Source organism: Antedon mediterranea, chromosome 4, assembly GCF_964355755.1.
Source record: "Antedon mediterranea chromosome 4, ecAntMedi1.1, whole genome shotgun sequence".
Classification (NCBI taxonomy): Eukaryota; Metazoa; Echinodermata; class Crinoidea; order Comatulida; family Antedonidae; genus Antedon; species Antedon mediterranea.
Window position 1 is genome coordinate 15,378,951 of NC_092673.1, and position 26,351 is coordinate 15,405,301.

Here is a 26,351-nt window from a genome sequence, read left to right on the forward strand (position 1 = left end):
CTTGTTTCACAAGGGTAGCTCGTGACATTGAAATAGCATTTTAAAAAAAAAACAATTTTTTTCAGGGGGACAATATCTTTATACTTCAACATTCGTTAAGTAGTCAACACGTACAGTATTGTTATGGTTTCCTAATGATAGGGGTCTTGGAAATGGTACGGTAACGGATCAATGGTTATTATTGGACAATTCGAAGTACTGTAGGCCTATACTGTATACATAACATTTGTTTATACAAATAGTGCATAACCCGTTATTTCATCCGGCATGAAGCTAAATATCCGGAGTAATCAACACGCAATAGACATTATGAGATTGGTTTTATTGAATTGTTTTCCTATACTATAACAAACACAGTATAATATAAACTTCCTTATTATAAAACTGGCTGGACTCTAGTGTAGGCCTACTAGTTATTGAAAATGAAGTTCATTGCTCTCTAAAATCGCATTCCTCCTGGTTTGGTCACACATACTCAGACGTCCCAAACCATCGTGGTGGATCCAGGATTTTGGTTAGACAGTAAAGCTTAGTTCACACTTTGTCCGGATTTTGACGAAAGAAGAAAAGAATCATGGAAATTGGGTGTACTTTTTACGAATCATTTACACACTACACTCCGTTCAAAACGACCGCAAAACCTAACGCAGAGTTTGCGGTGGGGTAAAATCGTACCGAATATGAGCTCAATGTGAACGTAGCTTAAGTTGAGTGAAGAATTCTATGAAATGTGCGAACGATGTATGTGGTAATTTTAAAGCCATCATCAGGAAAAAAATGTAGTTTGCGGTCTATCACTGAGGATAGGCAAACTCACACTGAATTCAATATTTAAAATAAAATAAACTCCGAACTAACTAAATAAACTAACAATCAAATAGATAATATAATACTAGCTGTAGCACAGCAAATGACACATCACAATTAAAACAATTTTAACTACAAACATATATGATTCTTATTTGAACACTATTATACACATACCAAACTATCAAACACTGTAATAATATATAACTTAACAAATCAATATAATACCACATACACACATATACAATAAATATATTTCAAATAAACTTCACTCGTAAATTATTTACAAATCTGGAATGATTTTATAGTACTTTAAAAACAACACTATAGGGTATTCATATACCGTACACTATGGATGAGGATTAACATATAATTTGCATAATACTATCATTTACACAATACTGTAACTCTAGGTTGTACTGGAATAATTACCATAAAAGTATGTTTGAACTAGTATTGACTAACATACAATTTGCATAATACTATCACATAATATAATAATTCTAATGGAATATATAAAATAATAATTTTGTTTACTTTCAAGTTCTCCCTCTTTCTGAAAATACATCTAATATCAAAAGAAAAATAAAATAACAACATGAAAACAAAGTTGTAGAAGAAGTTTTTGGTTGGTGTCGTTGATGTAATCCATTTACTCATCTGTAACAGATCCATACTCATCTGTAACAGATCCATACACTGGAGTTTGGAAGAATTTTAAAGTATTCTATACGTTATGGAATTGAAAAGAAGGCTCAACAATAAAATATAATATTTTCAATCTTTAATTATTTTGCGCAAACTAAAAACGATTTGGAAATGCTGGAGAATGGGAAGCATCACCCGTAAAAGCTTTGAACCGATATTCCAGCTCTTTCTGCCTACTGTTGACTTCCAGATGCAAGGTTTTGGCCTGAAAAACAAAAACAATAACAATATCCATTGTTACATAATGCAGTAAAGTAGTATTTAACTTGTCACTACTGGTAAGTGCAGTCAAAAATAAGACTAATCAAATTTCTTGATTGGTAAAAGTCACATTCTCATGTTGATATGTTCAACACCCAGCAACTGTACACAGGCCTAATGGTAAATAACAGAAAAGGGCATGACTTCAAACTGGCATTTCTGATTGGCCAACAATGTAATGCAGCCAAATCTAGTGTTCTGTCTTCAAGGTAGGCCTAACTCACTTTTTGAGCTGTTGTTACATTTAATTGTACTTGTAAACAACTAGTTAAAAACAGTTATATTGGGTGTCAGTTCAAGGGCATTTGGTTTGGGAGACCACCATCACGACTACCAGTGCACCAAGCCAATAGTACCAACACCATTCTAAATGACACTACATTGTAGTATTGCCATAGGCCTATCATTAGTTTATTATATTATTACCACAAATCACTGCCAAAGTAGATAATAATATCAATAGTATCACCACATACACCAAGATTACCAAGAATGTAGAGCTTCTCTCAATGGCGTAAGGAAGGAAGAAGAGGCCCCTAGTTTAGCACTCTTAAGGGACCTTCCAATGCTGGGTAGTTGAGGCTGCTCATGCTATGAGGCCCATTAAGCTCTAGGGCCTCTGGGTTTAGCCAGTGAGCACTATAGCCGTTATGCCACTGGAATCTCTATGCATGCAGTACATGTAACTGGATGTTAAGCTGTATCTACACTATAAAACTAGTTTGACAAAAAAGGGAAGATGTTCCCAAATATGGTAGTGATATGCCCAAATATAGTAGTGATATATATCATCATGGCCATATATGGGCACATCACAATTTGTTGTGTAGACAGAGCTTAAAGATCCTTTTGAGACCAACAACCTGGATATTTTCATGGTATTGTTAATGTGAACAGATAAACTTTATGTGTTTTATTTTTATGTTTTTGTGTTTATTATTATTTATAAATGATACACACAAAAACATAGTTTGCATTGTTATTATTATGTAAGTTTGTTCCCTTTCTACCAACGCACTAAACTGTAATACTAAGTGCCACGGATATAAAATGTTCAAAATAATAATTATAATGTATAAATTTCATGCATCATTATGATTAAAAGTGCTATGATATTAAACTATAAACCTGTAATTAAAAGTGCAAATTATTAGAATTTATGCATTTAGTATTTTGTTAAATTACACCACATTTCCTTGTACTAATGCACTCAGAAATTCTTAGAAATTACCAAATCTGTTTTCACAGACACTTTGTTAATTTGCTAAATGGTAAAATGTGAAATTATTATTTTGTTGTGGTTGCTTAAAAATAAATTAAATATATTAGTATTAACAACCCAGCTGAAAAATTATTACCAAAGTTTGTCATATGCTGTTGTAACAAATGACAAATATGTCGCCACCTGGTGTTTACACAGTCTTAGACTCACAGCAGTCGTGCTAAACTTACATAACACCTATCAGTACAACAAACAAACACAAATTATGCAGTTAATCAATCATTATTGGTACAAACATGCTTTGATTACAAGGATGTTATTGGACACCACAACTTAGTAATCACAACTTACTAATCAAAATAATGTTTGTCGGTGAAACATAGATGGTTTAGGAAGCTTTAGATAAAAAAAGAAATATCATTATTATTAAAGTGGTAGTAGTATAATCATAACACCTTGGTATATGATCAGAGAGGTCATGTTTTTGTAGGTTTTCTATCAGGACTAATGCATCTGCAGCATGCTGTCATTATTAAATAGAGAATTTTTTTTTTTCCCGAAATAAAAGATGAATGAATGAATGAATTAACACACCAGCTGTATGTATTCTTGCCATTTCATTGGTTAATTACGTATCACATGTTGTTCAGTATTATTAGTTCTACTGAATGGAATGGTGATATCTAATATTGATAATTAACAATATTAATTAACGTTTTTTGTAAACATTTGGAGAACTTTCTATCGCGCGAGATTGTTGACTGATCAGCGGCAGTCAAAAATTAACCGCCATCATCTGTAACTGCAACCGAATTTAGAGTGTGGCCTAGTTCCCCAGCTTAGCCTAGCCTTCGACAATGATTGGAGATTGATTTAATTTGGTGTAATAGGTGTATATTTAAAACAAAATACTTAATGTTTTGTATTCGTTAAAAGGAGAGAATATTTCATTTATTACTGACAATTTCAGAAATTTAAATACTGCAGTTTTATAATTATGGTACGAGGAAACCTTGTGGCTTAAAGGGTCTTTCAGTTACGGTCCAGCGGAAAATCAAAAGCGAACGTCAATGTTTTGTTTTCACGACACCATACACGGCAATGTGTCAATCTATATGCGCGTAGTAGCTGCATGAAAACAAGCAGGTGTGGAAGACGCTTTAGACAGGAATTTGAGCATTTAAAGTGACCAATAATCTGTTTGCTCACCATTTCTAGGTCTTTCTTTGTAGCTTCCAAGATTTCTTGTGGCCTTCCTTTTGGCTGTTGATTTCTTTCTTGTATCCGTTTAGTATGTTCCTTAATCTTTTCCAAAAGGTGTCGATCACGATCCAACCTGATTATAAAAAAAACATATCTATTTTCGTATATATAATCATAATACAAGTGGGCTTGATGTTATGAGATAACCAGCATACGTGATTAGAACATCACCCAAGGGAACATGGGATGAGTTAACACTTACGCATGGACACCTATGAATGGAAATTTGTGGTTATCATTAAAGTTGAATAAATGCATAGTCCTAGTATCATTTTTTTTATTCTAGTCTAATCATCATTAGAATTCATTATCATCATTATTACCATTTTACTATAATTCACGAAATCTATGTGTGTCTGTGTATATCTGTCTGTCCAGCTTTATTCAGAGACTAGGGTCGCACGTTAAGAAGAAGAAATCTGAAGGTCAAATCTAAAAATGTTGGATGTTCCAATCGAGCTTAAACTTGGTTAGAGTAATCCCGAGGATAGACCATGTATTAATCTGATATTAAGGAGGGCGCCACCCAAGATCATGTGAGGTCAAAGGTCAAGGTAAACTTTTAAAATTTCTATAATAATTATTATAATAATGAATTTTTGTATATACATTAACGAATGAATAAAGATGGGAGAGACCCATAAAAGATTTTTTAACAAATTTCAAAATTTCTCCAATCAAGCTGAAACTTTAAAAAGGTAAAATAATCGTGACAATATAGTGCAAGTATGAATCTGACAAATGATGTTTTAAACTACATTTTAAATTTTCTCTGGGGTGGGTATACTTGCTAGTTTAATCACAATTGTAATAATCATAATGATATTGATTATCATCATTATTATCATAATATCAATACAATCATCATTCTAGCAGTATTACCTGGCTGCAGCCTCCATTCTTCTTCTTGTTTCTGGTCTCATTCTGTTCATCATTGCCTCGTGTCTATTCTTCACTTCAACCTTATTCAAAATCAAATAATAAGTACATTTATATGTTTACCAATACAGTTAACAATATTATGTTACGAAAATCTCTATTTTTAATTCAATTTATTCAGAATTACCGGCAACGTTTATGTTAATTTTATTAAGATAAATCATTCTATTCTACTACTTTTATTTGTTTTAAAAATTAAGTATTCACTTTTATTTTTTAAATGAAATTAGTTCCATGAATTTATGCATAACATAAACACAATATTAACAAATAAATAACAAAATCACCTTAATTCTCTCTTCTTTGCTAATAATCTTCATGTAGTCTGGGTCAGTATCGTACGGTGCCTTGACCGATGGGTCTGTAAAATCTGTCAATCACAAATAATGTAGATATCAGCTGATCAATAAACACCTGTTCTTAAACTACACTTACACAATAAGTGATACGTAATCTGCCGTAAGCTTATGAATGGATGAAAAACAGAAAGTTGGTATGCCCTAAGGGATGGATGACCCGAGAGTATTGATGTTTGATACAATTATGTGAATGAATTTACATAAATATGATAATCTGATAATGTAAACATATCATATTTCTAAAAGTAAATAAATGGTATTAATAAGAATTTTTAAGAAACATATGAAAGGGCATAATCCAATGTTACTAAGTCAATAGTTTAAAAACAGTAGCGTACTATAAAGAAATCAATGTTGCTTCCATCTCACACTTTATTATGTAATTCTGTAATTTATAATATGAAAATGGAATTGAGCAATAATAAAATTCACATTGTGTAACATAAAACTGCTGGTTTGGGTCTCATATCGTGTACAATATTACCACAAAATCATTGATCCTATTCCTAAATATTGACAACAGAGCCTAACTTAAGTGAAATCAAATTGACCTGGATTAACTTGTAAGGTCATTTGCTAATGAACATTTATACACACAGTTTAAAGGATGAAAACACAATATTCACTGTATATGAGAAATTTCATTTTTAATAATATACTGTAAATCTAAATGCTTATGTTATAGAGTACAACAACTCATTAATAATTACCATCTAGGGCATTGTTCCTGATAGCTCTTATGTAATGTTTACGTTGCAAGGTCCGTGTTTCATCACGCCAGTCTTGAAGGAGTTTGGTGTCCCTAGAAATGAAGTCAAAGATGATGAAAATATTATGCGAGTTGTAGGAGGAAGTTGATGTGCGAGGGAAGCGAGGTTCTGTAGCTAGTCTATAGTAATTAGTAGTATGATTAAAACTCAAAGGATATGTTATTCATATATAAATTCACAGGTATAGAGTCACTCTATGAAATACTGACAATTAATTTACAAATATTATGAAGAGAAGGAAATCTGGAAGAATTAGAAAAAGCTAACCCACACCTGTTTATACAGTATTTCTTATAATATAATATAGTTAATTAAGTAACATTTTGTCTGTAATGACTGTGAATGTTATGTGATAGTAAAATCAATATTAATGTTCCATTAAGAACATAATAAATCATTCAAAATAATTTGTAATATTCCACAGTGAACTTAGTGCATTGAAAATAAGTCTCTGATATGTAAAAAATAGTCAATGAATAATTAATGTTGTGTTTTGCATGAGGAATATCAAATAAAATCAATCAATCAAACCGTATGACAAAGTTTAAAATGAGGAATTAAATTTGTCTCAAGCAAATGTTCTAATTTGCATACTTACTTTAACCTTTGTTCAACAACGGATTGTTGTAAGTTGTGTGTTCGTAGTTGGTCATTTCTTAACTCCTCCTGGATTTTTGCTTGCATTGGATTTATTTTTGGTTTAGGTGGCGTTTTCTTTTTTCGTCGCTTCCGTCTGATGAAAATAATTGATTAAAGATATTTCTATTCCATAGACCAGAAACATGATTAATATATTTATATAAAACAAAAATACATTACACATTGTACGTTTTTTTGTATATTACTATCACTAATTCAAGAAAGGGGAATGTGGTTGAAATAAAATTTGTTTATTATTTATCATAAAAAATGTACTGCAGTAGTAATATTTAAATTCATGACAAATCAGAAGTCTGTTTACCTAAAACAGAAATAAATAAATGCAGAACCACATCAATGTTAAACTCTGTCTACACTATCAAAAAGTGTGATGTGCCCATATATGGTAGTTATATGACCAAATATGGTAATGATATGACATCATCATGTGCATATTTGGGACTATCCCATTTTTTTGTCACATAAAGTTTGATAAGGCTTTATATAAGTTGATTCTGTACTGTACCTATACTTACTTATCTTTGCCTGAGATCCCTAAAGCACCTGCTCTTTTAAATTTCTGATATTGTTTCTGGCGATACTCGTTATAAGATATGTGTTTGTGAAGTGACATGGTCGCTGAGCTTGGACCTTCAACATCTGAAAGGTTACTCATACTGGATTGCAATGATTGTCTGCTGCCTGTCCTGCGCATTCTGTGACTCCATCTCTCTTGATTAGAGATACTAACAAAGTTATCACTATCAGTTGAAGACTCGCCACCCCCTTCTTGTATTCTGAGATTCTCTAATTTCAAGTCTACAACACAAAAATTAGTGTATTTTATTTTAGTTCATTCAATTTTACAATTAACAGACATAAATTAAAAACGGTACAAGAAAACAATATCAACTGAATCAACTGAGGATAGCCTAAAAAAATTTAATACATTTTCTTGTCCATTGCGGTCCTCAAATACAAAAAGAAAAATATTGCAACCTTTTTCAAAAACAACCTTATACAGTTTTACAATTCATAAGAATGAGATAACAGTATGTACAATTGATTAGTGAAGTTGTGGCTTGGTGGTTATGATGCTTGGCTACCACTCCAAGGGTCTTGGGTTCAAGTCCCGTCACATGCCACTCCCAAAGACTTGTAAGAGACTTTTTTTATGTATAGCATCTTGTGTATATGTTTGTATTGTGAACCTCTGAGGGTCCCTAATGATCAGCAATTGATGGATGGATGACCCTCAAAAAATAAAAATTAAAGAATTAATATACAGGTAAAGGTAATTGTTATATTACAGTAGAAAAACTGTTTACTGAAATACGAATACGGTGACCATATTATTCAAAAAGATAATGAAAATCATGTTGCTAAAAATGCAATTCTTAAAAAAAAATTTCCAGACAGTTACATCATACGACATACCTTCAATAGAAACTTTTGAGCTTCGCTGCTGGCAAACAGATATCTCACGTAGAAAACGAAGTATTGAATTAACTCCTTGATCGGTAACTTCTTTAGGTGGAAATTCTAAAGGGTTATTTCGTAGGTTTAATCCGGATAGCGTTTTTAAAAAACCTAACAAAGATTACAAATAATTTCAAATAAAAATGAACGAATGAAATTATCAGAATTTACCAGGCACATTATTAGGAAAATGGTGTCTTTTAAATTGGGAAAGTTGAATTGTCTATGTAAGTTTATACATTACTATTGTCTTAAAATGCATGCTGCTGTGTAGTAAATAAATTGAATTATCAATTTAAGTTTCTTCATTGCAGGAATTCTATATCAAAATGTCACACCATTGATGAGTACCATATACTGCAAGTGTTAGTGTTCTAATTGCTAAGTACACTGGTGTTACATATGTGACCATTTCTACAGCTTTGGTTTATATCAAAGCTCATGTTACTTACTCAGTTTCATTTGGGTTAAGATTTATGTAACTTCAAATTTATACAAAATAGAGATGGAAATTAGTCAATTAGCAACGAAGTCTTAATTAATGAGGGTTTAGTAGTTGTTAATATTATTTATATAATATATTCCACAAACAATGTTGTCTCAATGCACTGTGGACTTAACTGTTACACTTTTAAACAACATGCTACTCCTCTAAAGGTCACGTCATGTTAATGCTACCAACTACGGCGCTTATTCCACGACAGTGGCTGTAGTGTGAGCTAGTACAACGAGGTAACCCGGGCCCTACTCATATCAAAAGATGTACTAAGTTCTTTAAAGTGCACATACATTTTTTTTGTACACTGGACCTACGGTTTATAATCCTTATCCGAGAAGACTCGTTCTACCGCCAGAACTATGGAGCGAGTGCCTAGAACCCTTGCCGATGATATTGCTAAGGGTTACGGTTATACTGTCTTAACCGCTCGGCCACTCACTCATGTTGCTGTTGCAAAGAAATTGATGATATTAATAATATAGATATATAATTTAGAAGTAGAAGAAGAAAACATGTCATATTGGTACTACTGTAGTAGCTTGGCTCTTATACTAGTAGTGTATTACTGTACCTAATTCAACAGGTAGCATTGAAATTTGATTGCCTTCGATGAGGAGTGTCTTCAAGTGTCTAAAAAGCAAAGAATAGAGCAAATGGCTGGCTGTTATTGGTGACTTACAGGTAAACCAAGAGTATCTGACAAATTTAGTAGAAAAGTTGGCAATATCCATCAATAAAAAAGAAATGAATTCTATCATACTTATGCTCCCCAATAGATGGAGGTAATTCTTGAAGTTGATTGTTTCGAAGGTCTAACCACCGCAGATTTGGCAAGCTTTCAAATAAGGTACTTGGAAGTTCTGTTAACTTGTTTCCTTCAAGATAAAGGACCTAGATAAAAAAACAATAAGAAAATATTATTTGGTTTCGGGAGAATTTTTGGCTTCAGTGAGTTCAAGGAAATTCTGCTTTTCCCCCCAGGTTTTGTCTTCAGTGTCTTCTTGCCTGTATTCTTCTGTACTTTTCATGCTTCCTTTTACCTCATGTTTTATGTAATTGTTCTGTTTCTTTTTGGCATATCATCCCTTAATTTGTTGCATAAAAACTGTTAATTTAATTGATTACTGTATGAGTTAAGAGAATTAAGCATAAATTTGATGAAGTGACTTATACCTCAATTTTGTCAAGTTCCAGCAATTCTTCAGGAAAGTAAATCATTCCTTTTCCAGCTAAATCAACACTTGTTGCCCCAACGGCCTTACAACTTATAATTATGTTCAAAACATCTTCTTCCCAATCCTCTAACTTTGCTAAACATGATGATGTAGTAATGTGAGAACATGTATCAGAAGAGACAACTCCTGATGTGTTCTCATCTGTCATGTCCATCGTGGTTGTTCTTTTCTGCAAAATAAAAGAGTATCAATCATGCCATCGCCGCTCGGCATGGACCAACAATGGTATCTTTGTTTTTAAATAAAGCTTGGCTATACTATGTATATGATATCCTAATATAGGCCTACGTTTTTGTATGAGTTGATGCTATATATTTTATAGAAATACCTAGGCCTGATGGTGAAATACGTAGGCCTACGCCTAATGTCTTTATCTGGAAACCTGACTGGCACTTCTCAAAAGAGTTGGTGGAGCATAACAATCAAATGATAATGGCTAGGCCTAGGCCCGGGTCTAGCTAGCCTAAACTTAAACCTATACTTTTTGAAAAAAAATGAAAATGAATACGCTATATAACACAAAGAAAGCAATCTTTTACAATTACATTTGATAATCGTACTTACAGCATTGTTATATATTAATTAAATAAGCCTGCATTGTCCAGATTTGAAACACTATCTTAACTAAAAAAAGAGCAGCAAAAGCTTGTAATATCTCAGCAACAGACTGTCAAGGTTCATTGGGATATTCCAATTACCATTTGGGAATGTTACACAACATTGTAGTCTCTAAATATTGAAAATTAATTAAATAACATTTATAAACATTTAAATATATTACAATAAATGTTTAATAACACTAAAGTTAAATAAATTAAGCGATTTTATAATGTATAAACTGTATTTTGATTTTTTTTTTGTTTAGGAACCTTCCATTTTATTTTCGGCAATAAACATCCAGGAGATATAAATGAGAAAAACAATCATTTTGTGCATGGGCATTGAATATGGCAAGCAAGGAAGTACTGTATGTGGAATTGGGCCTACATTTAAAATGTTGATTTAGACGATTTTCATTTTAATGGATTTGTATTTAGTGGATATACTATTGAAAAAGGTTAATTATTAAATATTTTTACGTAGTTGCAAATTAAACAATGATATTATGAAGATACCAGCTGCAGAAAACAGGAAGCGGTAAGTTCAATTTCAATTGACCTACTCTGACACAATAGCACTCTCTCCTCCAAGGGCCATACAGCAATAGAAGGAATCAACCAACATTACCAGTAGGCCTAACCTTTTATTATTTGTACAGGTCTATTATAGAAAACTTTTATTTGTACTAATTTATATCTGTACTTTGATTAAACAGTGACTGAACGGCAACACACAACCACACATGCATGCAAGAGTGTTCAGGATGAAACAATAAATTAAATGATGACTTGACGACTAACATTATACGATTCAGAAAATATTTTGTAAAAAATGACGGTATCACAACCCTTGTTGGTTTATGAGCATGTGTAGATGATTGATACGCTCTATTGCTTCATTTGATTGCATTATTTGTGCAAACCAAAATTCCCTTTAAATAAAAATTTCACCAGTTTAAAAAAAATCAGACTAGGCATGCTGTACAGTAGGTCTAATTATACTGTAATGATTACTAATACTATAATAAATTACCAACTCCAAACACCACAAGAAATGTGTAGCAATGAATTATACCATCTTGTTGATTGACCTGTCCAAGCTCTCGGTCAAACCTCAGTGTCCATACCTCCACTGAGCAGTAATCATTTTCACTCTCTGATGCGTAATCACTTTTATTGATGTGATAATCAGTGGACTGTTGGTTGATGTCAATTACGTGTCGTGATCATCATGCACACCTCTGAATTTAAAACAGCATGTCACTGTCAGTTACTTTTATTCTATTTTTTTTTGGAATATTTTATAAAATACAGAAAATCTAGATGATTTTTTGTCAGTTTTATTCTTATTGTTTTTAACATCTTTAAAAAAATGCATAATTATGTACAGTACTTGAACAAAGTATACAGTTTACAGTAATGCAAAATGTGGTATGAGAAAATAAGTAAAAACTAACTCATAAGTTCTTCATGTAGGCTTAATTTACAGTGGTAGGAGTGCACAAACATATTTTATAAATTTGATGTTATAAATTATAATATGCATACAATTTGAATTGAGACTAGACATTGATGTCTTGATATCAAATTGAAGAGCGGCATAGTTTAGATTTATGGTTGGTATTCTGTGCTTAAAGTCTATTTATAAATATTTTTAATGATTTAAATCAAGAAAATATATGTATTATTTGTGGAAAATCAATAAACAACACTTAACAAAATACAACTGTAGTCTTGCTTAATGTTGGGGTGACTTTTTCTGACCATATAATATTCTTCCTATCGACTTGTAATTCATAAATAACAGTAAAAATTGAGTAACTGCAGTATGCAGTGGCTACTGATTTATTGAAGTGAAATAACAATTCAGTGAGGGTTTTTTCTTCTAAACAAAGACTTAATTTTGAGGTGTTTGATGTGGCATATTTAGACTGTAATAATCCTGTAATTGTATAGACAGCCTTTCAATGACCCCATTGTCTTCAATAAGCAATGCTCTATGCTTAAATATTCATTTTAAAATACTTCCTTTATAAAATGCACTACATAATTAATCCCTACTACTGTACCTTGTTAAACTGTTGAAAATTGAAGCTTCCAGTAACTTTTCTGTAATTACCATTGTTCTTAACCTTTTATACTACTGTATGAAAAAGCATGTACAATTTTTATGTTATTAATTTGTAATTTTTACTAAAAAAAAGTTCATTTATAATTATACAGTGGTTAATCAAATTTAAGGATTTTTTATTTACTGTATATCCTCTGGTATAATCTGACCCCCATAGAAAACAAAATCGGTCCGACTTTTGAGGGTGGGAATATACATGTGGAAACCCTGGCACAGGAAAAATAAACGACTGGCATTTTGGCAAGCATTTCTTGAAAAACTCATATGAACTGGCTAGAGAGAGGCCAACATGCAGATCAAAAGTCAATACTGCGACTACAGTATACCCGGGGATATAAAGTATATAATTATGTTCTTTGTAATAATTGAGTACTTGATTGAACATAAATCATAAATAATGTACTGTATTATGATTTTAATCATTTGCTGTGTAATAAGTATCTGCAAAGTGAAATACCCAGGTGTATTTATTTGATATATATTTCAGATACTTTTTACAGTACTGATGTCAACAAACCAATACAGTAATAATAATTTTCTGTTTAGAATTGTCAAATCTATTATAATATAGTGAATGTTTATTATCTTGTTTGTAGTGAGATACTATATTATTCTGTGTTTATAATATATGACAAAAACTCTCCCATGAGTGAGGATATTTGCTTGATTACCTATACTGTAGATGATGAGGGAATTGCACCACTTTCTGGGTAGTAATAATATCATGATTCAGTTGTTTTTCTTGCTCTCCAATAAACCATCTGTGATTATTACGAATGCAATCATTCAATATTTATCCCATCAGATTCTGCTAGCACGTTTGAATGTAATGAACTGTAGCTTAATTGCATTTTAATGTTTAATGACCACTTTCAGTCTGGTGTTACAGTAGTACTGTACAGGTATTCAATGTTTATGCCTAAAGCCAACATTTTTTTTAACATACTATTTTAATAACAAGTTTCTGTAAGGCCAATTTACAAAGACGAGTGGCAATGGTAAGCGGAAAACAAAAATATACAATGACATGTATCTTATTTCTTATGACCATTTACACAAAATGCGGTGCGAACCGGTGGTTGAGCCGAAATTGATCACAATATGGTATGCATACTGTACAATCATATTCATAAATTTTTATCCAGCTCTGTCTTGTCGTTCATTATTTGATACAAAATACCAGCATATTGTCAAATACAGTAGTATTCAGCCATAGTGTTACTGCACTGTATTAGTGGGAACTAGGTTACACAGCAAAGTTAGATATTAAAAGAATTTTGACTGTAAAATATGACATTTCCGGATTGATAATTTATTAGTGGTATAAGATAATAGTTTACAAATTTACCAGCATGTTACAAAATTATTCTATAAAGAACCACATACTGTAATCATGACCTATTTTTAATGCAATTACACTTTACAGATATGTTGTTATTGTTAGAATAATTACATATCTTGAATATTTAATTATGTATTCTTGGTAGAATGATACATTTCAGTCTTCAGGATTTCCTGGATGGTGTATCTGATTAGCGGCAGTCATGATATAATGTACTGGTAAATTGCAGAGAGTTGGATTCTATAAAAGTTGGCATTCTCATAAACATTCTAGACAGTACATCACTGTCCAATTCTTACTTCTTCTTCTTTTTACGAAATCAAATTTAAGATATAGCATACCATAAATAAATCTTTCATTTTCTTAGTACTTTTTTATATTTATTTACACAAGATTGACACCATTTTTTTTAAAGGTATTATTGAATACAAACTGACAGTGGACATCTACTGTACCTGGATGATTGAGCCTGCTAGTGCTACTGAGCTATTCAACAAGAGGATAAAGAATAATGACGTCTACAAGATGCAATAGAATATGTCACTTGTTTGTCATGTTTATGGGTTGAAGCGGTACTTCTTCTTGGTTTTTTAAAACACTAGAACATTAATTCAAGAACAGTCACAGAGAGTGAATGTTCTGTTATGTGTTGGTAATCGCAACGCTACAGAAATACATTTTATGTAAGTTAACACACTTTACAGTACGTTGGATTGCAAAAATTAATATGTTATTTAACATGATATTTTTAGAAGAGTGTAATTTGATATATTGATATAGCATAGCATAATAGAATTTACAGTATTTCATTATCATTTAACTATTAAAATCAGAAATCATTAACAAAATTCTAAGTGTCTCCATCCAATTTTTTGGCATGTTATTTTTATTTCTTTACACAGTCAACAGACTTAAAATTCACATGATATAAACGTACAGGGGGCTTTAAGATGCAGCAGTTTCATCTGTGTTTTAAACATTATGTCCCCTGTAGCTAGATATGAAACATTCATATGAAACAGCGATGTAAATTATAAACATAACAGGGCTTTGATGTTGCAGTATAACACCATGTGTCACCTATAGCCAGATATCAAATACCCCAAAGTTACATTACAAGTAAATTTATATCAGACCTCATCAAGAGGATGCATCCAAGATGGAGTTCACAATGCCAGCCACAGTACTTTGTTCATCATCAATAAATTGGTTGGCAACATACTGTAGTCAACTTAGTTCATTGGTCTTCTGTATTGAAGGCAATCACCGCCAAAAATACAATTACAAACATACAATATATTTGTGGAAATATACAACGTACTCACAGAAACGTACAACGTACTCGCAGAAACGTACAACGTACTCGCAGAAACATACAACGTACTTGAAGGAAAGGACAACAAAAAGACATTCACAAAACGTACAAAGTGTTCGCAGAAACAGAAAACACAAAAACGTACAACGAAGTCGCGAAAATGAATGCGCAGAAAATAACCACGGAATCGTCCATTATATAAAGGATATGGACATTTAGGATGAAAATATTATAATATTCAATCAAGCATTTCAAAGATAAAGATAATGCGGGTTTTTTTCTCTTTATTATATTATATAGATGGACCTTCCACATGTTGTTAGCCTCATAAAGATTATGCCGGAGATGCCCACTCTTTTATTATACACATAAAACTTGATGCTGCAGTTCCATCCAGTATAAATAAACTTTGTGTTATTAACCCCCGTTATAGTCTGACCAGGTCAGATCTCATCGATGTGGGAAATATCAATCATAATTATTAAAGTCAATATTAATAATACTGAACAAGATATCGAGAGTAAGATTAGTATCTTTGAATATACTGCAGCTAGCATTCGCAAATATTGTTGTCATATCTCATATAGACATCAATCCTGCTTTATTAAAACCACTATTATAAATTGGTAATAAAATACTCTACAGTTTTTTTTAACTTTAAACCTTTTTTAACCTTCTTCCACCACAAGTCAAACATAATATAATCTCAGACACAATGAATCATGCCTTTTTTCACTCGAACCAACAGATGTGGAAATTTCATTATCAACTAGGACTATCACATGAATGGTGATTTGCTATCCGCTTCACCTGTTTGTCATGACTGTATTTCGTTTCGATGTGTTACTTTTAGGGTGGTCTAAGGAACCCTTCTCCCTGCTGGGGGACTCCTGGTAATTGATCTATGAGAATTAATAAAATATAATGAAAAAAAAATTGCTAAATTAACAGATCATTTTTAATATCTGTTTTTTTAAATAACTATACACCTAACTTGGTTATAAATATTTTAATGTATTTTTTTTATATTTTGTAATGTGTAGTCTATTACGTGACTAGCTTACCTGGATGAACCAACATAGGCCTTTTCCCCTTCAAGGGGAGAACATAACCAAAAAGTAACATTTTATTCATGAACTCCCCTCCAAGACAGTGGTATCGCCCATGCGCCACGCCCTTAATTTTAAATATTTCATTAATTGTTGTTAATATTTATTGTAAATTCAACAATGCTTATACATTTTTGCACTAAACATTTTGAATTTGAAGTTTGTTTAGAAAAAACGTAATTAATCATCATTAAAAAGAAAATGTATACTGTAGATATGAAATTTACTCATGAATTTCTACCAAAAAAAAAATCCTCTTTAAATAATATTAACTTTAGGCATGAAAACATAACTTATTTTTGTTTTGGCTTTAGCAAACAGCCTACAGTAAAATATTAACCATTAATCAGATGTACACACATTATAATGTCTCAAGCATTCTCATCACATTTCGTCGTAGATGGTTTTAATTTATGGAGCATTTACGAGCTTATGTCTAATTAGAAATCTAGTGAAACTATATTGGGATCAGATATGGTTCATAAAACTACAGTACATAATGTCCAACATCACAAACTATAAATATTACGATGGGTAACATGATAATTTTTATATTTTTATGGTCAATTCACAATCCCTAGAGGATATGCTTGATACCTATAACAGGTGTAATACACACATGATAAAGTTGGCAAAGTCTAAATTTCAACCAGCTAAAACATTTAATGCATCCAATGAGGATACATTATATGAAGCCTTCCATAATAATGTATGATTTCTATGATAACTTCTGTACATGCATCGGTTTATTTAAAACCTGCAGAAAATTTGAAGTAGAAAGAAATATTGACTGTATTTATATATCAACAATGCTAGTTAACCTTTGATTGCATTACAGTACCAGCTATTTCACGAGGAATTTATACCTTAATTTTCAGATGCTTAGCCCACTCTAAAAAATCAAAAATATGCTCAAATGAATATGTTATTAATTGTTATATTCTTACTTGATATTTGTTTGTATTTTTCAGATCAAACTACTATTGAATAGAATTCCAGTGACATAAAATGGGGGCGAATCATTCCAATCGGAAAGAGGCAGCATTTGATTCAAATGGAGAAGGTGAGAGTAACTCTTCTCTTCTATGAGTTTTATAACCTTGGTATTTGATTGGTTTTATTACACACAGTACCATATGCCGTGCATTATCTCAATCCATTCTCATAATTAGGTGGTATATTGTTCAATTTTTTGCTGGGTTGTGCATTATGAAAACTCTATACTGCGGCAAAATATAAATATCCTATCCATTCCACTCATAAACATTCATTTACTGTGTGTTCTAGAATAAATGTAGTTACAATCTCATGAAATATTACAAATAGTTAATAAAACTTGCTTCTTCATTGGAAAACGTACTGTGTACTAAGATACATTACCAACCGTCTCGCATCATACGGTCACATATTTCAAAGTGATTTTTAATAAAACAGGCATTTTGAACAAACACATGCGTGACCACATATTTGCCACGCATTTAGCAGAAGTATGCGTGATCATGTTTGATCACAATTTGAGAGGAAAATCCATTCAAATTAATTAGATATTTTAAACGTACAGAACATTATGCGAGTATTCACATTATAACACCACACACATCAACAAAAATACGTACAGTAATATCAGGGAAGAATAAACCTTTCCGTGGTCGCTCGCGGTGACGAAGGATGTGCAGATAGCTGGAATGCGTTAGTCACAAATGTTTTTAAATAGTTTTATCTTGTTTATAATACAGATCCTACACTCTGATAGAATAGGATTATGAAATCATTTCATTTTAAATGTTTGATCGAAAATAAAATCTCTCCAGCTAAAATCTTTTCCATCATCTAAGGAGCTTTGCAGACTTAGAATTCCAGGGTCTCAAAAAATGAGAACGGTACCTGGGATTTTTAAGTGTGTACATAGTGGATAACAATGAACCTTTAGTACAGTTCAGAGTCCTTATCTAGAAAAGTAAAGCTTAATTGCGAATTAATGGAAGACTCAAACAAATTGCTTTCATAAAATTTATTGAAACAAACTTCTTTATCTTATGTTATCTGTACATTGAATAAGAAATGTTGAATTATTTTAATAATAACCAAATTTGTTAAACATTGTAATTACAATATTTTAATGATTCATCTGTCTTTGTCGGCATCAATCAAAGGAAGATCTTTACAGAATTGCCTTGTACTTTTCTTGAAGCGTTCATTTATAAGGCCAAGTACAATGAACTCAAATGATGACTGTTGTTGTAATGTAGTCAACGACAAATGAGAAATTTTATGTTTAGATTATTGACCGGTTGGAATAATCATCCATGTACGTAAATATCTGCGGAAAAAAAAAAGATGAATTAAAAATTGTTTAATATTTCTATTGTACATACATTTTTTATTATATAGTTTTTTTTTGGTTTTTCTTTCAAAAATCTTGTAACCTCTTTAGAGACCATTGCTTTGTATTAAAAGAGCTATTCTATTGTAATATTACGGTATGACTTGCTTTATTTTTTTTTTGCAATTTATAATCAATTTTTTTTCACACCTGTAACATTTCATAAACAATTGTAACTGTGTTCTGTGTGTTTTTTATCTTTATATTCTATTAATATAAAAAATAATAATAGTAATAATGTTTTATATTTTTATATTTCTTTATTACTTAGAGCCATCATTAAGAAGACTAATGTTTCCAACATTTAATTTAATGCATTATAACAAATGTCATAGTTCATTTATAATGTGTTTAGGTTGCAATACTATAAATAATAACATCACCTACACTAACATGCTCATAGATTGATAGACATGGCTGACTATTATTGTAATTTGTTTGTGTTTAATGGTTTTGTTTTTCAGTTAACTTTGATCATTTCCAGATTTTAAGGGCTATAGGAAAAGGAAGTTTTGGAAAAGTAAGTGATAAATAGGTAGTATAAGTTTGTTGTAACCAGAAAAACATTGATATCAACCCCTTGAATAAGAAATAAGTATGCAAGGCCTACCTTCTCAGTGTGGTCTTATAATAGAGTACTTATGTAAGTATCTATGTAAATTTATGGTGCATTTCAGTTTTTTTTTGTTTCAACCCTACAAGATTGTGATATATTCATTATTCAACTTTCCCATCTCGGTTTCATCAGTTTCATTCAGTTAATTATATAGTCTTCAATCAAAGTCAAATGTCAATATTTAAATTTGTTTCTGCGTGATTTCATAGAGCCTTTTTTAAACTTTGACCTTTGAGAACTCAACGCACAGTCTTAATGATAGCTTTGTAGCAATACTACTAGTTTGTTTGCTCACTAATTCAATACAAATAATTGTTTTGTTCTTTGTTATTAATATTTTAAGGCATGTTGAATTGAGGTTGCTAAGTTGCATACTAATTGCCTTCAGTGATTGCAATTTTGAAATGAAAAAAATATTTGCAATTCAAATATTGATATGAGGATGACAATAACGTTTATATCATGTATGATATAAAGTGTTTATCATCACCCTTCTCCTTTTCATATTGTTATCATCTTCAATTCCCTGATTATCATTCTTATCATTTATATTAATTATTATCATAATCATCTTTGTCATGTTTATCTTGTCCGAGGGTGGGTTTCAAATGTAGTTTTTCATGTTGATATCCTACTCCCCAACCCCCCAACCCCCTTTCTAAAGCTCTGTCTACACTATCACACCTTATGTTGATAATATATACTTATATGTTCAAGTGCAGTATATGGAAGCCATCTCGATAGTGCTTTGCACTCATGGCAATCCTCAGGGTGCTGCACCGCTGTCTTGTCATGTATTGTTGTGCCTGAAAATTGAATAAAATAAAATAAAATACATAAAATAATGTGCCCATATGGACATAATCACTACCATATTTGGGCATTTCACTCTCATTTGGGTACATCACACTTTTTTTGATAATCTAGTTTGATAGTGTAGACAGACCTTAAGGTGGTTGTGTACCTTTTTAAACATTAAAATTCCAGTCATTTGGATATTGCTTTATACTAATGTACTACTATAACGAGTATACATTGAATTCTATGACTAATATATTGATTTTCAAACCTTGATGTAATTCAATAAACAGTATTATATTTTATATGAAAATTAGTAATATAGGTTTAAGGTGTTACTGTATACAACCGTTTTATTATGCAATCAGAAATATAGGAACATTAAGGTCTCATCTTGTAATTTACATGATATTAAGTAAACATGTACTGTAAATGATAGATGTAAAATTAATATAAATGGATGTTTGATTATATAAATCCTTGAAACATGGTTGTACATTAAAAAATACAATAAGAAGGCCAAAGTACAAATTGCAATTTATCAGATGCGATGCTTTAAAAGATTCTTGGAAGGAAATATGTCACTCGTTTACAAATCAATCATTAAAGCTGCTTTAATGAAGTATTGGTGCATGGTGCGGAATCATTAAATAAAAAATATCACAAACGGCAACTCTACAAATTAGAAAAAAATGCCATCTTCTGGCAATGGAAATTAAAATGGTAACTTTGAGAAAATTGATTGAAATTGAGTGTCTATTTCGTGCCTCCTTTAAATAGATAAACCATAGGAGGAATTACTAAATCATTAATCAATTCTACTCCAAATCGAGATATACAGTAACTAAAAAATTAGAAACTTCACCCCTTTCCATAAATGGTACAGACCAAGTGGTCACATCCCCACAAATCACCATCATTTCTTTTCGAGACATTTATTGGTAGACTATTGTAGGTTTTTGAACTAATAAATGTATTTTATTTATTTATTTATGATTTTGGTTTATTTACGTAGGTATGCATTGTTCAAAAGAGAGACACAAAGAAAATGTTTGCTATGAAGTATATGAACAAGTTAATGTGCATTAAAAAAGATGCTGTTCGAAATGTTTTACGAGAACAGGAGATCCTTCAATCTCTCGAACATCCGTTCTTAGTAAATCTCTGGTATACGTTTCAAGACGAAGAGGACATGTTCATGGTCGTTGACCTCTTGCTTGGCGGCGACCTTCGCTATCACCTAAATGAGGGTGTTAAGTTTGATTCGGAGAGATTACGATTGTACATATGTGAGATTGCATTGGCGTTAGATTATTTGCAGGCAAAACAAATCATTCACAGGTGAGTTTTATGCTAATTATTATTATTAGTGTTTATCAGTGGCGATCAGTCAACCATACAAAGAGGAGGAGTCAACTACCAAACGTAATAAACAGCCTTTATTGTAAATTTAAATACTATATGGGCTTATTGCTTTTGTATTTAAATGGTAAAATTGTGATATATACATGTAAGTCGATTTTAATAACCATCTCGCTATAAATACCAGCATGCATTGTGCACAGAGTGATATTTTCGTCTTTCTTCTGTGATGCATGACCCACTTTCAAAACAAATAGAAGAACCATAACTTTTCAACAAAAATACAGAGTCTTTCTCAATTTCTGTTTCTGTTAAAAAAAGAAAGACAACTGATAGTAATACAGCAACCAGAAAATGTCAGGATAGACCTATAGTTAGCGTACAATGTCCGTATGTTATGTTTACCAGCTAGGCCTACAAAACTAAGCCTATCTAGTTAGGCCTAAAGGCTAGTATCCACGAGAGGACATTTGACACGAGCTACTTTGGTAGTGCATTGTTTCTCTCTTTTTATCGTAATTAACCATAAAATGTACATTTAAGACAAGGAAGACCTTGTTTAATGTTTTTGAAGTAATATGCATTATATTTACAAAACTGCAACAATTATAGAGAAAGTGTCTTTAAAATTAGACAGTTCTACAGTATCTTGCTTAATTGTATTAAGACAAGTGAGACTTATATGGCAAGTAAAAGAAGAAGCCATGGTATAGTACTTTTATTTGGCGATTCTCAATTAAGTTTTAAATAGATAATAATGTATTCATCTTCACCAATAAGTTTTTTAGCCACACTGGAGCCACAAAAATCAATTTTTATTGTATAATTAAATTTACTTTATGTCCATTGTTTATCTGTCATAATTTAATAAACATTTCTATAAAGAGATAAACGAAGCAAAACCATTTAAATTTGCTGATTCGGGTGTATTGCCATTGCAAACAACACTCAACGATTTTAAGCTGTTACAGCCAAAATCAATTACTGTATAATTTAGTATATTAATAATTAGGTTTTGGGACACACTGGTATGGTTGTCATTAATAGTATATTGTAATATTCATTAAATTAATTATTAATCAAGACTCTTCAATTAAATTAGCTTACTAATGATCTATAGAATAGACAGCTTAATAAAGTCTTTACACCACTATTGTTTTGCAAATTTATTGGATTAGTTATTGTTGATTTTGTGTAAAGGTTAATTGTAATTATGCCTTATTTAATTAATTAATTTATTTACTTTATTCAGGGACATCAAACCTGATAATATGTTACTGGATGAGGACGGTAAGCTATTATTCTTATTGTATTAAAGATGTAGGGAGCTTTCGACCTAGTAACAAGTTAGGTCATATTAGTCTATATTGTGCCTAGCTCCTGTATAAACCGACAATAGCCCGTGCTCTCCAAAGGGAGGGCTTTGGATTCGAAAGTGAAAAGTTCCTAGAACACCCCTGTATTATAATGGACCAGTCTGCAACCACGCCCTCATGTAGGACATGCTTCGTTGCTCTACTCCTCGGCACCGGTTGTCATGGTTTCTAGATTCAGGTGACAATTGGTCTTAGGTCGACGCCGGTCCAAAGCATCTCTCTATGCCATTTACTTATCAACACTTTAAATTATAGAATAAAAGATTTATGTATCAATACCAATAAAGAGCAGAAAACAAGAAAAGAGGTATTGCAGCAGCACTCATGATTACTGCAGTAAACTATAGAGAAACTAAGCTAACTGATACATTGTGTCTAACAAAACACATAAACGCATTATCAGTAAATCAATTCTTATCCCTTCATATCACATTGCGACATCTACTAATCTTAACCACGTCTATCATTGTTGTCTCTGTTGTACTGTATGTATCATAATGTCGCTTTTGAGATGTTATGCTCCAATAAAACCTGAGCCTAGTCTTTATCCGTTGCTTCAAAGTTATTTATTACCATGACAATAAAGTACCAAGTTATTTTTCGTAATAAATTAACTGATATTGGTAGAGATAAAAGTATATGGTTTTACGTTAAATATAGGTTAGACCTGATTAATTTAGTCTGCTAGTATGATATTGGTAACATATGCTATTTTTCTCTACTATGTAATTGTAAATAAATATGTGTACCGGTATTAATTATTATTGTTATTAAAACAAGGCAGGATAGTCACATAGTTAACTTCATTAATAGCTAGCAGTCTAGGTTCTAAACTGAAATTGGTAAAAAGATAAATATTTAGGCACATATGGCGTTTCATATGTATAATACTTGAACTCACATTTTTGTAGTTTTCAGACAAAAATTAAAACGCTGACTGGGGACTAACATAAGAAAGACAGTGACTACAAACTTGGGCCATGCAAGTCTAATATAGATAACTTTATTTTTATTAGGTAAAATTAAGTTTTAAAATAAAATGCAATTAAATTGAAGTTTACAATAAATTTTAAAATCAATAATAATAGAAAATATATAATTTCTTTAACTTTTGATATTTATCCATCGATTATTTATTTATCAGCCACATTGTCTCGATGAAATAAATTAATCTTTAATACAGCTATATGATTTATGACTTTAGTATTTATTTTGCCAGCAATTATTAAAAGGCTAATATGAATACTCATGATAGACACGTCATCATTATTAATGATTAGTGATTAGTAATTAATATTAGTGATTGACTTTTCGTCGTAGCCAGAATTATCCCAAATTCTCAAAATTGAGAACGCATTAACCTCGATTTCCATGCAACCGATTTAATATAACACAGTAGTACACAACTAAAACAACATTAACAAACCAGATATCTGGTGTGTTGCATTATGGGAAGTAATTACAATAGTTAATTTACATAATATCAACCTGTCACCTACAGTACATAATATGCAAATATAAGAAAAGGGCACTGATAATGTGTGTATCATCCACTATGATAACTAATAAGATCGAAACTTACTGTGCAGATATACATACTGTATAATATTCTTTGTGTTGTTTTACTTTATCATTTTGATTTAGCTTTTTGTTTATTTTATTTTTATTTGATTCAGCCACTGATACCCACAACATTGTCATTTTTTCAGTAACTTGCCGTTGTATTTATAATATTCTTCAAGTATACATTTTCAAACCCAAATTTAGAGAAATCTGTGCATTTTGAAAACCATAAACTGTTATTGTACTTCCTCCATGCCTAATAATATGCTGAATTAATTTGTAAGAAATGAAAGGTTTAGATAAAATTGCCGTCGGGCTACAAAGACTTGATAATAGTAGCACAGGTACTGTATTATTAATCTTGACTGTCTAACCTCAACAGGCTCTCTTATGATCCATTAGTAGGTGAAACGAGATGAACAAATCGCGCTTTCGGCAATCACAGTTAAATTGAAATGTATAAACAACTACTAGCTATACATGTGTTTGATATTAGAAAACGTTTAAATGATATTCCGACTTGATATGTCAGAAACACAACTTAGTAAAATTAACATGTCTTTAGTTTGGCCCCAGGTTACCATTTTCTCATCTGCAGAATGTTGGTATGCTGGACTCATTTTGAAGCCCATTGTAGCAAGCTAGTTGCTACAGGTTTTTTAAAACCCCTATACAACTTGTACGTTAAATTTCACTTTATAGAATGTAAAATAATATGTATATCTCTATGAATTTCTATATCTATTCATTTACATTCGTTTCAGGCAATTTAGATTGGCTATTAAATCTTTTTATTGTCAATTCATTTTGCTTCTGCCAAAACAAAAGTATTCAACTATAATATACAATCAAAACAAAATTTAATTTGTTTTGTTCAATAAAAATGTAATCTATTTTTTTTTAATCTACTAATGCCAATATTTCCTATTTTGATTAACTCCTACCTGATTGTTTAAAAAAAAATTGTTTTGTAAATAAGTATAATTTTAAAAATATTAAAGTGAAACTTGGTTTGTTTACCTGTTACTGTAGAGTACCGGTATATGATTGTAATCATCCATTCTTGGTTTATAAACATTATGTGATAATACCATATGAGATAATATAAACTGAATGGCGTACTAGGTGGCAGTCCTCTACAAGATGGCCGACGGGCTTGATCAACACTTTTTAATAGTTTAATAATTTATAATAATTGATGCTATTTTGTGAAAAACATTTAAAATAAACAAGTCAAATATTTACAGTAGTTTAAATGTATATATATATTTTTTTAGATCAACTATTTTGAAAACCACAGTGGATATAATATTATTATATTATATGTTATTTAGAAACAAATTCCTACAATTTGTTTACGAGGATTGTTTTATAATTATGTGCGTGGTGATTACCTTTTTGCCGATTTTAGTTCTCCTCGCCCCAAAGAATTAATACGCAGTGTAGTGATATTGGTGTGTCTGATTGGTTGATTTGCGGCAGGCGAATTGGAGAGAAGCTCTCCCAGAGATGGACACATTTTGAATGCATTGGTTTTGAAAATCTAGCCCTCAGCTTTCTTTTCTATGGATAATAC

The 26,351-nt window shown here is 31.3% G+C and overlaps 2 protein-coding genes across 4 annotated transcripts in view; one reads left to right on the top strand and one right to left on the bottom strand.

The window, feature by feature from the left end:
- Positions 1 to 308: 308 nt before the first annotated feature.
- Positions 309 to 10,842, bottom strand: LOC140048031 (uncharacterized). Its single transcript, XM_072093039.1, has 12 exons — positions 10,746 to 10,842; positions 10,120 to 10,350; positions 9,707 to 9,837; positions 9,518 to 9,576; positions 8,406 to 8,558; positions 7,505 to 7,787; positions 6,928 to 7,062; positions 6,270 to 6,361; positions 5,488 to 5,570; positions 5,144 to 5,223; positions 4,208 to 4,334; positions 309 to 1,720 (listed from the first exon to the last, which is right to left on the bottom strand). The coding sequence occupies exons 2-12, from the start codon at positions 10,333 to 10,335 to the stop codon at positions 1,610 to 1,612; spliced, it is 1,470 nt and encodes a 489-aa protein (XP_071949140.1). The 5' UTR covers positions 10,336 to 10,350; positions 10,746 to 10,842; the 3' UTR covers positions 309 to 1,609.
- A 258-nt stretch (positions 10,843 to 11,100) lies between these two features.
- Positions 11,101 to 26,351, top strand: part of LOC140046762 (serine/threonine-protein kinase 32A-like) — a 30,334-nt gene continuing 15,083 nt past the window's right edge. For 2 of the 3 annotated variants that reach the window (XM_072091479.1, XM_072091481.1), the window contains exons 1-6: positions 11,101 to 11,318; positions 14,669 to 14,936; positions 17,649 to 17,740; positions 19,525 to 19,580; positions 21,490 to 21,815; positions 23,089 to 23,126. In XM_072091479.1, the coding sequence (XP_071947580.1) occupies positions 17,686 to 17,740; positions 19,525 to 19,580; positions 21,490 to 21,815; positions 23,089 to 23,126 (475 nt within the window). In that variant the 5' untranslated portion in view covers positions 11,101 to 11,318; positions 14,669 to 14,936; positions 17,649 to 17,685. The remainder of the gene's footprint in view (positions 11,319 to 14,668; positions 14,937 to 17,648; positions 17,741 to 19,524; positions 19,581 to 21,489; positions 21,816 to 23,088; positions 23,127 to 26,351) is intronic. The other variant, XM_072091480.1, reaches the window with a different exon arrangement.

What these genes read in the sequence shown, in the direction of transcription:
- LOC140048031 (XM_072093039.1), bottom strand. Translation starts at nt 10,335, where the DNA reads ATGGACATGACAGATGAGAACACATCAGGAGTTGTCTCTTCTGATACA. An exon ending in GGGATCTCAGGCAAAGATAA is followed by an intron (nt 7,063 to 7,504) that starts GTAAGTATAGGT and finishes TATTTTCATCAG; the next exon opens with ACGGAAGCGACGAAAAAAGA. An exon ending in CAAAGAAAGACCTAGAAATG is followed by an intron (nt 1,721 to 4,207) that starts GTGAGCAAACAG and finishes TTTGTTTTTCAG; the next exon opens with GCCAAAACCTTGCATCTGGA.